At 45.6% G+C, this 13782-nt stretch overlaps 1 protein-coding gene across 2 annotated transcripts in view; it reads right to left on the bottom strand.

Annotated features, from left to right (window-relative positions):
* BLNK (B cell linker) overlaps positions 1-10286 on the bottom strand; it is an 80534-nt gene extending 70248 nt beyond the window's left edge. For both annotated transcript variants that reach the window (XR_002772619.1, XM_012803677.2), the window contains exon 1: positions 10061-10286. Coding sequence is in view for 1 of the 2 variants with exons in the window: in XM_012803677.2 (XP_012659131.1) it covers positions 10061-10146 (86 nt within the window). In the remaining variant the exon portion in view is untranslated. The remainder of the gene's footprint in view (positions 1-10060) is intronic.
* Positions 10287-13782: the final 3496 nt, after the last annotated feature.

Raw genomic sequence — 13782 nt, 5'->3', positions numbered from 1 at the left:
GGCTTAAGCGATTCTCTTGCCTCAATCTCCTAAGTAGCTGGGACTACAGGCGCCCACCACAATGCCTAGCTATTTTTTTGTGCAGTTGTCATTGTTGTTTAGCAAGCCCAGGCTGGATTCAAACCAGCCAGCCTGCGTATATGTGATTGGCCACTGAGCTACAGTTGTCCCAAAAGGGAACCCTAGACCCATAAAGTAGTCATTAGCAATTTTAATGTAGCTTTTTCTTTCCCGTTTACTTTTGAGGTATTTACACAAATGGCTTTTGTTCTAATCATGTTAACAGGTTGTTAATGGCACTTGTCCTAAAAACTGGCATCAGGTATACCAGGCCCAGTCATCTGGGATTGGTTTGGCAACTGTAATGATCTTTGAATGTGCAAATGACGTGAAACCAGAAGTCTTTCCTTTGCGAAAAGAGAATTTTGACCCAGAACAGACTGTAAAGCCCACTGAAATGCCAAAATAATCATGTACTCATAGAACGTTTACTTTCCCAATGATTTTATACTACATTTGACATTTTCTTTTTTGAAAATACATTTCTCATGTTTGCATTTGATTCTATGGTAGTTATTCACCCTAAAATAAAATGACTCTTTCCTTCCTGATTTGTCCAGTATTAAGTATGGACATTAATATGCTTTTTATGCTTAAAAAATGATTCTTCATCCTACAACTTTTTATTCTTTGAACCAAGTAAAGCTGTAAATGGGTAGGGGAAGAAAACAGAAGAAGGAAGGGCATTTCCTTCTGTTTCTGAGCTCAAACCCTCTAATCCTCTTTTCTAAGCAGCCAGCTCACAGCCTGCCCTGGGGAACTCCCATCTGCTTACATGTGGTCTTCCGTGTCTGACCTTCCCCGTCCTTATCCTGAACAATGTCTGTTCATTGAGGTCACAAGTGGTGCTTAGACCACTCTGTATGGGGGTAGAGAGGAGCACTCTCTGCCCTGGACCTGAGCTGCCTGTCTGATAAAATGAATCCCACCTGGATGCTAGTGACAGATGGTGACTCAGTGTCTGACCTTTTAGCATGATGTTTACTTTTGAACCAGAACATTGAGACACAGCCTTGTCCCACATGGGTTCCTTTCTAACAACACAGTTTGGGGCATCAGGGAAGCCCAGAACAGAAGAGACTTCGGGGAAAGAGACACTCACCAGGCTCTTACTTGCCATTACAAGTATTTACTGTTATAACACCCCTGTTATTCGTATATGCTCTGTATTATTATTTCCATTTTCCAGACAGAAAAAACTGAAGCTAAAAGTGAAGGAGGCTAAAACAGGACTATCCATGTGGACTATCACAGAGCAGTCTTTGAAAATATGCAGCAGTATCATGCCAGACATACCTGAGTCAGACTATAAGCTAGTAACTACAGTGTGCGTATTCAAACCCAAGTCTGCCTGATTCTGAAGTTTATATTTCTTTTCCAGTACAACAAAAACACCTTTCAGGGAGCCTTTTAAAACCCACATTGGTGGCCAGGCACAGTGTGTAATCCTAGCACTCTGGCAGGCCAAGGCAGGAGGATTGCTTGAGATCAGGAGTCGGAGACCAGCCTGAGCAAAAGCAAGATGCCCATCTGTACTAAAAATAGAAAAATTAGCTAGGCATTATGGTGGGCACCTGTAGTCTCAGCTACTCAGGAGGCTGAGACAGGAGGATCTCTTGAGCCCAGGAGTTTGAGGTTGCTGTGAGCTAGGCTGATGCTGTGGCACTTTACCCAGGGCATGAGAGGGAGACTCTGTCCCAACCTGCTCTCCCCAAAACAAAACCAACACATTGGTGCTGCTGAGGGGTGATGCGTGAGACCAGCTCTGCTCTTTATACTTGTAACTCTCAGAGTGGACTATCCATGTGGACTATCACAGAGCAGTCTTTGAAAATATGCAGCAGTATCGTGCCAGACATACCTGAGTCAGTATAGAATTCAAGTTTGGACCTGGAAACATGAAACTGTCTGAATACTGGCAGCATGAATTCTAAAGGGCTTGATCACAGTCTGACTAGTAAGTTGGCTGCATTTCAGTTTAAGAAGATGTCTAGGAAGTCATAGATAACAGCAAAGCTAGAATGCTGTACCAGCCAGTAAGTTACATAAGAAGATGGTAGACAAGGAGGGTGTGGTCTATATTCTTCCTCTTTCCTCACAGGCACACACAGAGGTGTCATTCTGAGTCTACTTTGCTGGTGTGGACTCAGACAGGTGACTTCTCCTCTCTGGGCCTCAGCTTTCTGAGGGGCTGGAAAGGGGGCCTCCACATTCTTGCAAAGTGACCCTCTAAGCTTCTCCACCTACGCCCCTGTCTCCACACATTGCAGGGGAAGCAGACAGGGCTGGTGTCCTCATGGGACTTATGACCAGCACTGGCTACCTAATTTCTGAGGCCCAAGTAAAATGCAGGCTCCCTTGGCCAAAATGATTAAGAGTTTTAGGACTGCAGCAGAAAAACATTACACTTCTGAGCACAGGAACCTGCCTGGCTGCATGGCCACACTCCCAGAAAGCTCGGGGCCTGTGCTGTGTGCTCCCCATGTTGTGTGAAGAGATGAAGTCTGAACAGTAGTCTTGGGGTCCCCAGTAGGACCTTGTGTAATGAGATCCTTCCTCAGGAAAGGGGCCAAGAGAGAAGTGACACCACAGGCCCCTTCAGCCAGCTTCTTTGCCTTGCTTTTGAAATAAGTATTGAAACAGCCGTGCTGGGCTGAGGGTTGCTCCGGGGCCTAGATCATAGTGCTGCAAAAAGGTTGTGAAAACGTAGGAGCGAAACAGAAGCCCCCAGTGGAGCAGCTGGTGGACTCACTTTCAGAAGGGAAGCTAAACCAGGACAGGTAGGAGAAGGTGGCTAAAAGAAGAGGGGAGGCTTGTGGGGCTCTTTGGGGACCAGACAGCTGTGGGACAATGCATGGGGAGGAAGGAGGTGGAGAAGGAAGACAAGCTTGCTCCCTGAGAGATGGCACTGGGGGGTGGAAAGACAGATGAGCCAGGAAGGTGGAGGCTTCACACACAGTCAAGAGGTGCAAACCCCCCCCACCCCAAGATGGTCTCCACTGCAGCAGGCACGCCTGGTGTCTAACCAACAAGAGCTGCTTCCTTATAGCTCTGCCGGTCTGTGGGACCTAGAGGACAGTGTCACACTTTAGGGTTCCCTTCTCCCTGGATCTAGAGGCAGGGACTTGGGTGGGGGCTGAAATTCCACCCAGTCAGCAGGTAGAGCCCATTTCTGGAGCACACATAAATTGTCTTCTTAATCCCTAAGCATGTGCTTGGTCTCTAGGGGCCTAGGAAGCCCAGCAAAAACTAACGTCATCCCTGAGAGCTTGAACTTTAACACCCAACAGAGCAAACAGAGCAGCACAATCATCCTCAAGTGGCGAATGGTCCCAGGGGGCCCTGATGGAAGGTAATCACAGACCCAGAGACCTAGCGCATCTGAAAGGAGGCAGTGCAGTGCCTTCTGCCCACTGTCCTTCAGAGATGGTGTCTTGGTTAAGCGGACTTAAAAAGGATTCCTTGGCCAGACCATATCTTCAGTAGGTGAGAGTATCACAGCCCCAATAACTTGAAGACAGGATTTAGGATGATCTAAGAGCCCTGGGCTTCTGACATTATGACCAACAGCTACCCCACACAGACGGATCCCTCCCAATGCCTCCTCTCACATTCCCAATAAGTACAGGAGGATCAGACGGAACGTTGCTGAGATCCACATCTGCTCAAAACCAATTCAATGAGTCTTTTTGGAGAAGAGGAGGGGAAATATAGGATTAATTCATAATGGAGCTGGAATAAAGTCTTCAGAAATACTGAAACCTCAAAACCTACCCATCAGCTTCAAAAAATATATACACACTGGCCACATGGAGATGAGGCAAGACAGGGTAAATCCTGCCCCACAAAGTATCCCGGCTGATGGAAGAATTATGCCTCACAGACACTGGCACAGAATTCTTGCATATGATTGAGGAAACAGTAAAGAATGGACAAGCACATTTCTTCTCTCCTCCACCCCTTTCCCGTTTTTATTCAATGTCCTCAGGTAATGGTCTCCCTGTGGACCCCAGGGTGGTACATTCTGCTCCAGAACAAACGTATCTACCTCCGTCCAGAATTTGGCCATGAGACAAGACTCACAAGCCCTTGGACTTCTTAACACCTGTGATCACATAATGTGCTTTTTATCCCCACCTTCAGGGTTTCACCCAGGTTTCTTCCAGTCTACTCGCAGAAGTAAAACCAGACTATTTCAAGATGACCTGACATCTGGAAACCTTTTCCTGCTCTCATTTCTCTACCGAGGACAGGGCAACTGATACCTTAATGGTGCAGGTAGTTCATGGAATCTAGTTTTGACATTAAAGGTTTTTTAAGAATCAGCTTATTGACATACAGGCCCAAGGACCTCTTGCCTCACCAAATGGCAACCCCTCACCTGAACCATCCCAGAAAGAGGACCATCAGCGTGATGTGAGCAAAGTCCTTATCAACCTCAAACATGTATTTTGTGCATCTTAAACTTTAAATACATATTGTCACTATTGGCCCATACAAATGAACACGTTTCTTATTCTAGAGAGAATTCATCCCACTCAATCCGAATCAGGGTGTCTAAATAGTGACACTTTTGACATTTTGTGCCATAAGATTCTTGGTGGTGGGGAATGCCTAGTGGCATTCCTGGTATCTCTCTACTAGGTGTCAGTAACAATTGTGACGACCAAATGGTCCCAAGACTGCAAAATTATCCTTCATGGAGAACCACTGATCTAAAAGATTGTCTTCCCAAGCTATGTCTTGGGGGGTGAGGTGGGCAAAGAAGGATACTTCTATGAGGTTTCTTAAAAAGCCAAAGAAAGCCAGGAAGCATTTCAATTGCCCTATAAGAAAGCTATCATTGAATCTCTCTCTCTTGTCTTTCACATCCCAGATTTCTTTTTTTATGAGACAGAGTCATAAGCTGTCACCCTAGGTAGAGTGCTGTGGTATCACAGCTCACAGCAACCTCCAACATCTGGGCTCAAGTGATTCTCTTGCCTCAGCCTCCCCAGTAGCCGGGACTACAGGTGCCTACCACAATGCTGAGCTATTTTTTGGCCTGGGCTGGATTTGAACTCACCAGCTTCGGTGTATGTGGCTGGCACCTTAGTTACCTGAGCTACAGGCACTGAGCCCCAGATTTCTTGATGTCACTACCTGAGGGCAAAAGTAAGACCCTCTTTGAAAATTAACTAATGTAGTGAATTATTCACAGAACAGTTGAGGTTATTTCTGGGGGGAAAGCCAAGCAATTGCCCGTAAGTGTGTGCCTGAAGTGTTTGGTATCTGTCCAGCTGCCTCCAGTCCAGTGACCTGGGAGGCAGGGCTGGAATGTAACTGCAGCTCAGTACTGGAACTTAATTGTTTCCTTCCATTTGGAGACAGATTGCATGAAGCAGAAGGACTTGCACACAATGCACACACAGTCCGGGGCTCCAGGAGAGAGGGTGCCTCAGACATGTGGACTCTCTGGTTTAGGGTTTTCCTGGGGTAGCCATGCCCAGAGTGGGGGGGGGGGGGCACCCTGGGTTTTCTTGACTGATGACCCTGAAGTTCACTCTTGCTAAGGAAGTTTCTGGCAGGGTGGTTCCCATGTAATTTGCCCACAGGGAGAAAGAGTTCTCGTGCAGCTGCTCCTGAGTATTCCATCCACTGGTGTGACATTAGAAGGCCCAACTGAGTGGATTCTCAGGTGATATGATGCAGGTAGGCAGTGGGAAGTGAAGGGGACACCAGACTGCCTGGGAAATCTGTCTCATCCCCACCACTAGACTCTGTGCCTTCTGTGGAGCTTGGCTTGTCACCGAAGTTAGGGGAGTAGGATCCAGTAATATGAGGAGGAAGAGAGACAGCAAATGATGATTCACCATGGTGAGTTGAGGTGCTAGTGGTTGTGTTTAGTTTTTATTTACTTGTTGTGCTGACACAGTGACAAATACTCTTCTGGGTGCTTCATCCCAAATTGTCTCACTTGGTTTTCCCATAAGTCTGTGTGAGGAAGGCAATCTCGTTGTTTTTTTTTTATTAAATCATAGCTGTGTACATTAATGCAATCATGGAAGGCAATCGTGTTTCATTTGATAGTTGAGAAATCGAAGGCATAGAGAAGTTGAATGACTTCAGCACCCTCAGCTACTAACTGGCAATTGGAATCAGCCCTTTTGGATTCAAACCACATTGTCCTTCTAAATGTATCAGTAATATTTCCTTGGGGTTATGGGATACAATGGTAGCCTTAGAGAATGTAACCTATGTCAAACGTGGCATCTGTGCTTAAAGGATCACACAGCATCAGAGCTGAGAGAGATGTCGGGAATTGTCCTCATTTCATAGAGGAGTTTTGGCCAGACATAGGGGAGATGAGGACGGGGTGGAAGAGAAGGAAAGGAAGAGGTGCTTGAGCACGTGTCCTAAAGACAGGGCCACAGGTGTGGTCAGTGAGTGGGCAGGAGCCGAGACGCAGAGAGAAGGATGAGTCGGAGTGAGCGTTGGTGGTGACACCGGCGACTAAAACCAGGAGGGTCAGACAGGGAGCCAGGGGTGAAAAGAAGGCAAATTTGCTTCTGAAGATTGAACTTGAAGAACTGGAAACTCCAACTGAAAATTCCAAGACCCGAGAAGAGAAGGCCTATCCCAGAATCTGTGAAACAAGATCTCAGAGGAGCACCACGGGGAGACCCAGACAGTCACAGGGGGGCTCTGTCACTCTTATCAGTCACTTAGGTGAAGGCAGAGGAGGGACGTTTGTCACATCTGAGGCCCATGCAAAGCTAAAGGCCACAGCTGTCAGAACCAATAGACAAAATAATCAAAAAGAAGAAAAGAAACGACTATGACAGAAGGGACCACTGTAATCCTCTGTTCATGGTCAGAAAATCAATTGCACAACTACAGAATGAATAACAACAGTAATGATAATAATAACTACTATTTTTAGGATCCAATAATTACTATATGCTAGAATCGCCATGTGTCAGTTGCCTCACAAAACAATTTATTTAATCCTTACGATAGCCCTACCACATGGGTACTATGATAGTCTTTCTGGTACAGGTGAAGAAAGAGGACCAGGAAGACTAAATACTCTTGCCTGAAATCACACAAATCTTGCTTTGTCTGACTAAAAAAATAACATGTTCTTTAATAAAATAAGAATTAAAGAGACCTGACTTGACCACACTTGTGTCAAAGACTTTTTCTAGTTGAAAAATATACAGCATAAATGGTAAGTCAATCAGGAGGTTATGTAAATTTTCAAGTTTCCTTTTACAATTAGGATGTGTTGAAAATGTCACCTAGAAAGGTGTGAAGTTTTTATGATCCTAGGAATGTTCATGTGGAAGGATTGAGAACTCAGGGCTCCGCTGGGTTTGGGGTGGTATTATTACCTTATAAAGTTAAAGGAAGTTCATGGCTAAGAATTAGATGAAAGGCCCTAAGAGCTATGAACTACTAACAGAGAAGCCTACTTCCTGCAGTGCCCCCCAGAAGCAAAAAGGTGAGACCCTGTGCTCACACATGTGCTCTGTGCCACACACCACGTAGCCACCTCATCTGTCATAATTCTTCTACAGCAGAAAGTGCCTGGGTGTTTACCCATCCCCAGCTGTGCCCATCTGGGAACTTTGCCCTTCTCCTTCATTTTGAGAATTTCTTGTGTCCTTCCAGTCCTGCTGGCCCCCCTTCCCTTGACTAACTCTGCTTTTCCTCTCCTCCTGGTCATTCCTTCTCCCTCCATTCTCTTTTCAGCCCTGGGGACAGACGCCCTGGATTATCCCTTTCAGCCCCCTCATGGGCACTCACTGTCTTCCTATTTTTGTGGCTAAGAATTTGAGCACATTCTCCTCTAAGTTTTGATAAGCCTAAGCATATAAACATAACTCTCCACTCACGCTGTCATCTGGTGCCAAATAATTACTAACTTTCTGTATTGGTGTTACCCAGTCAGGACAGAGGACACATCTCACAGGGGGCAAGAATTTCATCTATGGATTCCTCACCATCCCATCTAATTGCAGAAAAGATTTCAGATCTTTTCTGAAATGTGCTTGGAGGCCCTTGTGTTTACAATTTCATTTCTTTGACAAGTTCCACGTCGACAGTGCATGTTTCAACAAAACAGGCCATTTCTGTAAAGACAACTGAGTGACCGAGTGAAAAAAAAGAAACAGTTACTTTTCTCTGAGCGATTGAGTGCAGTGTATGATTATCCACAGTATAATTTGGGTTTTCTATCCTATAATCTAGGGTTGTATATTACCTATCAACTACTCTGTGATCAAGCTGGACTTTGTCCCAAAGGGAGGAAATCATAAAATGATTTAAATTCTATTACTTTTATTTAAGTTCCTACCTGGATTCCCTGAAAGAGGTTTTAGGGTTTTACAGACCTCTAGATTATGGAAACTGCCTAAAAAGAACATTTGGGGCCCTCTTGCTCTTTAAGAGGGGCCCTGATATGGCCTTGTTGGTTTCTTTGCCATATCTTCCCCACCTCTCCCTTCCTTTCCCTTCTCACTGCTGCACCCAAAGTCCAGGCCCACAACTCGAGATGCTGGGGTTCCTTAAGTGTCTGTGCCTCTAGCCCCAGTACCCCTGCCTCCAGTTTCCCAGCCCCTCAGATCCACCCTGCTCACCTCCCTCCCTTCAGCCCACTGCCATGACAGCTCTAACCGCACAACCTGTTCTCCCACTCCCTACGGTTAGACACTCACTGCCCTTTGCAGTCTGGCCCCACCCAATGTGACCTTCTGGGTCCACACGCCCCACTCCACAAGCCTCTGTTGGGCAGAAAAGTCTCCTCACCACCCTACAAGTGGACGGTACTTGTGTCGAGCTCTGAGTGCCAGCTTCTGTATTTCATCCTTCCCAGCACATAACACATTTTCCTCCAATTCTAAGGCTCCTTTTGTGATCTCCATGGACCCTCTCCCATCTTCTCCAGCTCTCTTCTAATACTCATCCAGCCACCCTCAGCTCCCATTGTTTCACTCCCTCTCCCCTTGAGGGTCTAGCCACTTGAGACCAGCGGCAAGACAGAGGTGCCTTCCTTTGAGACTGTCGGTGCTGGTCCTCCAGCAGCACTGAGCAGCCGGCCCTTGAAATGTCTAGCAGCTGCTGATGCTGCCTGCAGATGCCTGACCAGAAGTTTATTTCAAATTACCTCTTATCAGCACCTGTAGCTGGAAGGCCTGTATTCTGGTGAAGGGCCGTCCCTCTGCCAATTCTGGAGTTCTCTTAAACATTGTCTTGAAAACTCTAATTCTCTAGTTCCTTGTGATTTGTGATTACTTATCTGCTACATGTCACAGAGTCCCATTAAAACCTGAAGTGCCGATATAAGTTGGAATATAAAAAACACTCCTGAATATCTAAAAGTTCCAGTCTCCAAAAGCCGTGATACAGTTACAACGAGATGAAAAGAAGACCTTCAAAAGCATAACCTGGGAGGTTGTCTTTGCCATAGCTCCACGACGCGTGGCCCGTGAGCCACTTGTATCTTATTCTTTCTAAGTGGCTTTTTGTAGACAAGTTTTATACTGCTATGAGGATGTTGGAAAGACAGATATAATATCCCCAATGCACTTGTAATATTGACTCACAAAATGAATGAGACAGTAAAACCACAGTGAATATGAATGATTACAGCGATCCTTAAAGTCAAATAGTAATCTGCAAGAAAATGAGTGAGGACTTGGTTTAGACAAATCCTTTCATAGAAAAATGTGTTGCATTCAGACTCTGAAAGTGGACCTTTAGCAGAATCTGAGTCCTCGATGTTTCAACTATATTGTCTCTCCAGAGCTTTACATTTAATCATGAAGCAAGGCCCACTTCCTTATTCCTGCATATTTCTCTGAAGACTCAATCCACTTCCCTATGGCCAGCTGCCACCCACTGGAAGCTGGCGAAGAAGTCCAGGATTTCGGTATTTCTAAGATCCAGTAAGAGAATTGGGGGTGGGGTGGAGAATAGAGATGAAGAAGGTTAAGTATTCAATGGGGGAAAATCTTACCTCAGCTTCTGACTGGCAGGGACAGTTATTTTATTAAGCTTGTCCATTGTGTTGGGTAACCGTAAGAGGCTGTCCAGTGGTAACATCAGCAGTGCCTGGCCCTCCTAGGGAACAGCATGGTAAGCGTCCGATCTCAAGGGTTCTGGCCACTCAAGTCTGATTCTGAGAGCGCAGGCTGCTGGCAAACACGCCTGCACTAGGGAGAAGTAAAACTTGCCCGAGCACATAGTCAAGTTTCATGTTTCTATGTAGTCATGTGATCTGGGTAGCCAGCCAGCTTGGCGATTACTCCACGTTGTGTAAACCTTAATAGTGAAACCTACTGGGCATGCAAATTTCTTTCCAGCTGCTTTCTTTTATAACCAGATTTGTAACCGGATTGGGACAAGCTTCTGGCAGGTCACTACTTCCTGTTTGTCCCAAATATAGATAATCCCTGTTTTCGGCAGGTGTTATGTGGTCACCTCTAACTTCCTACGCTCAAGGAAAAGCAGAATAATCAATTCTACCTGGATATCTCCTGGAGACTTTTTGCTCATTTCCATAAAGTCATGGATAAGTTCTTTCCACTTATAGAACCACTGTATAAAATGGCATTTTTGTTCTGTGTCTCCCTTCACCTCATGTACTTTAGGATAAATAAAAGGGTGGCAGAGACACAATGGTTAACAATTTACTCAGAGAGCTGAGTCTTTCTTTTCCTGGAGCTCTATTGAAAATAGGATGGGCAATTTTCTGAGATCATTTGGGGGTGACCTGGTGTTATAGCCAAAGCAAGTGGAGAAATGCCAGCACCCTGAGTCCAAATTAAGCAAGGGCCCTTTATTGATTGGCCAGGCCGAGAGTAGACTTATGCCTCAAAGTCTCTTGATCCCCAGAAGTAGGGGGTGGAAACCTTTTATAAGATGCTTTCAGTAGGGGAGGGAGAGTCCTTAACACAAGCCAGGTTTTATAAGAGCCAACACCTGCAAAATTAGATCTAAAGGGTGAGGGGAGTGCTTAGAAGGGAGAACTGTGGTTTCACAGGTTTTTGCAGTTTTTGCTAAACTCTACAGCTTTCAGCTGAGCTTTCTGTTGTTGAAAGCCCTTAGCAAAGTCCTCAGTCTGGCTCTATGAACAAGATGGAGTTAGGGCATTCCACTGGGAAAGGGAGATGCTCGCCATCATAAGATATGTAGCCCCCTTATTGGCTAAGAGAGTCGGGAGTTACCCTGATGGCAGTCAGATGCTTTCAAACCAAACCGGGATGTACTCAAAAGCCAGGCAAGAACAAATCTATCAATTTTCTAACGAGGAAATTCTGACATCAGGCCATTCTGATGTCAGGCAACACTGCCCAAATCATAGAGCTACTGCTGTCCCTGTCTTTGTCCCCACCTGCCCTTATCCAATGCTCACGTCATCCCCTCATCAGACCCAGTGACACACTAAAAGACATCTCAAACACAGGTAGGTCAGGAGAGACCAGGAGGAGGGCACCACACCTGCAGGGGCTGAACCCATCCAGAGAGCTCGACTTCTCTCCTAGAAGACTCTCCATTTCCTTCTATCTGATCTGAAAAACACTGACTTATCAGGGTTAGAGAAGGAAGGCAGTTTAGGGTCAGGGAGGAAAAAAAGGAAAGGGACCACTCCGTTAGTGCCTAGACACACTTCCCTGCAGCCTGCAGGAATGCCCTGATTGTGAAGTACACATTTCCCACATGTATCAAGGGACCAGGCCTCTCCTGGGGTCTGGAGAATACACAAAGAGACATAGCAGAGGGCTCCCTGTTACCTCTCCTGTTGCAGACCTAAGGTCTGGCTGAAGACAGAGGAGAAAGGAGAGAAGTCAGAAAAGTGGTCCCGGAGGAGGGTTGCAATGGTAGAAGCAGAAACCATAGATGGATCTTCTTTTTCCCTCTTGCGCCTTTTCTTTGTACAAATAGAAGCTCTGTGTTTCTGCAGGGAACATTGCTTATTCACATACGCGTACTGCCTCTGAGTTTCTGGTATCAACAGATAGATCAGGAGCCGCACCTTCAGAGCTATTAAAGGGAATTGCTCTTGTGCTTAGCCAGGCCCACAAGACAGGAACAGTCCTAGCGCTGGCCCCCCTCATTGTTTGCTTTCCCCAATCTAGCAGCTCCGTTTTTGTTTTTATTTTGGTTTTGGGGGGGGTTTGCAGCATATCCTGAAGAAGCCCAAGATCCCACTCCTTCCTGTCCCTCCTCTTTTAGCTCCTAACTGAAAGAAACACAGCAGGATGGTAAAGACACATAGGATCTCACCAAAGATCAGAAAAATCAGGCTTTACTGAATACAACGACAACAGCTCATTCTTTCTGAATTACTGTTAGTGCATCCATCTGCCGCTTGACTTTTCTCCCCACCGACAACCCGGCTGAGCACCTGGGCTGACAAGTTTTTATTTCCCCTGAGAAAAAGGCCCAGGGGCAAGGGTTACACTTCTGCTTTTTCTTTTTACAGCCACTTGTCTTTCTTCTTTTTACTGTATTTAGTCTGACAAAAATGAGAGACCACTTCTCCAGACTGGACATCGTGCCCCATGGTGTACACGTGGTGTGTAGCGTGACGGCCTAACGTTCCAGGCAGCCACAACTGCTCTTCCAGGAGGGCAATGCAAGGCAGGGAACTGAGGATACCAAGTCTGAGCTGATGACTTGTGAAAGGAATGAGACCACACAACATGGTTCCACAGCACATACACAGCAACGTGCCACCATACATGGCACAGTGCAATGGAAATTAATCACTAGATGAACAGATGAGAAATGGACAATCCCAACCTTAAAGATAATTTGGAGTGCATATACACTGACAATAAAAGTATAAGGTGCAGTCACTTTGGAAACAGTTTGGTATTATCTAGTACATTTCTTTTGTTCTGTTTTTGAGACAGTCTTACTTTGTTGCCCTCAGTAGAGTCTGTGGCATCACAGCTCACAGCAACCTCAAACTCTCGGGCTAAAGCGATTCTCTTACTTGAGCCTCTGGGGTAACTGAGACTACAGGCACCTGCCGCAACACCCAGCTATTTTTAGAGGCAGGGTCTCGCTCTTGCTCAGGCTGGTCTCGAACCTGTGAGCTCAGGTAATCCACCCACCTTGGCCTCCCAGAGGGCTGGGATTACAGGCATGAGCCACTGTGCCCAGCCTGCTAGTTATATTTGATGACAGGTGGACCGAGGATATAGTACAGGTCGTGTATGTGGCTGAGCACTCATTAACCTTGTGTATCAACGTCATGTGCTAGAATTTTCGCTGCAGCACGCTTTCTAGTAGGAAAAACAAACAAACAAAAAGCCCTGGAAAAAACTCAATTGTCCATCAGGAGGAGAATGAATAAGTTACTTAGTCAACACTGAATATAAGTGAACTCCAATTGTATCAGTATGGATCTATACCAATTTAAGCTAACCAAAGAAGCTATATGATATGATTCCTTTTATAGTAAAGTTAAGGACAGGTAAAACTAAATCGTACATTTTTTAGGATGCATACGTTCATGGTGAAACCCAGGAAATGACAAAAGTAAAATCTAGGTGAAAGATGAATTAAGAATGGGATTGGAGTGAAGGGGCCCTGATGGCTGCCCAGCAATGATAATATCCTGTTTCTTAAGTTGAATAGTGTGTAGAAATGACCATTTTATTGTTATCTTTCTATGTTATACATGCTATAGACATTCAATATTTAACAAATATTTTTTTAAACATCTGT

This window comes from Otolemur garnettii, unplaced genomic scaffold, assembly GCF_000181295.1.
Source record: "Otolemur garnettii isolate 467f Iridium unplaced genomic scaffold, OtoGar3 scaffold00021, whole genome shotgun sequence".
Classification (NCBI taxonomy): domain Eukaryota; kingdom Metazoa; phylum Chordata; class Mammalia; order Primates; family Galagidae; genus Otolemur; species Otolemur garnettii.
This window is presented reverse-complemented; position numbering and strand designations above follow the sequence as displayed.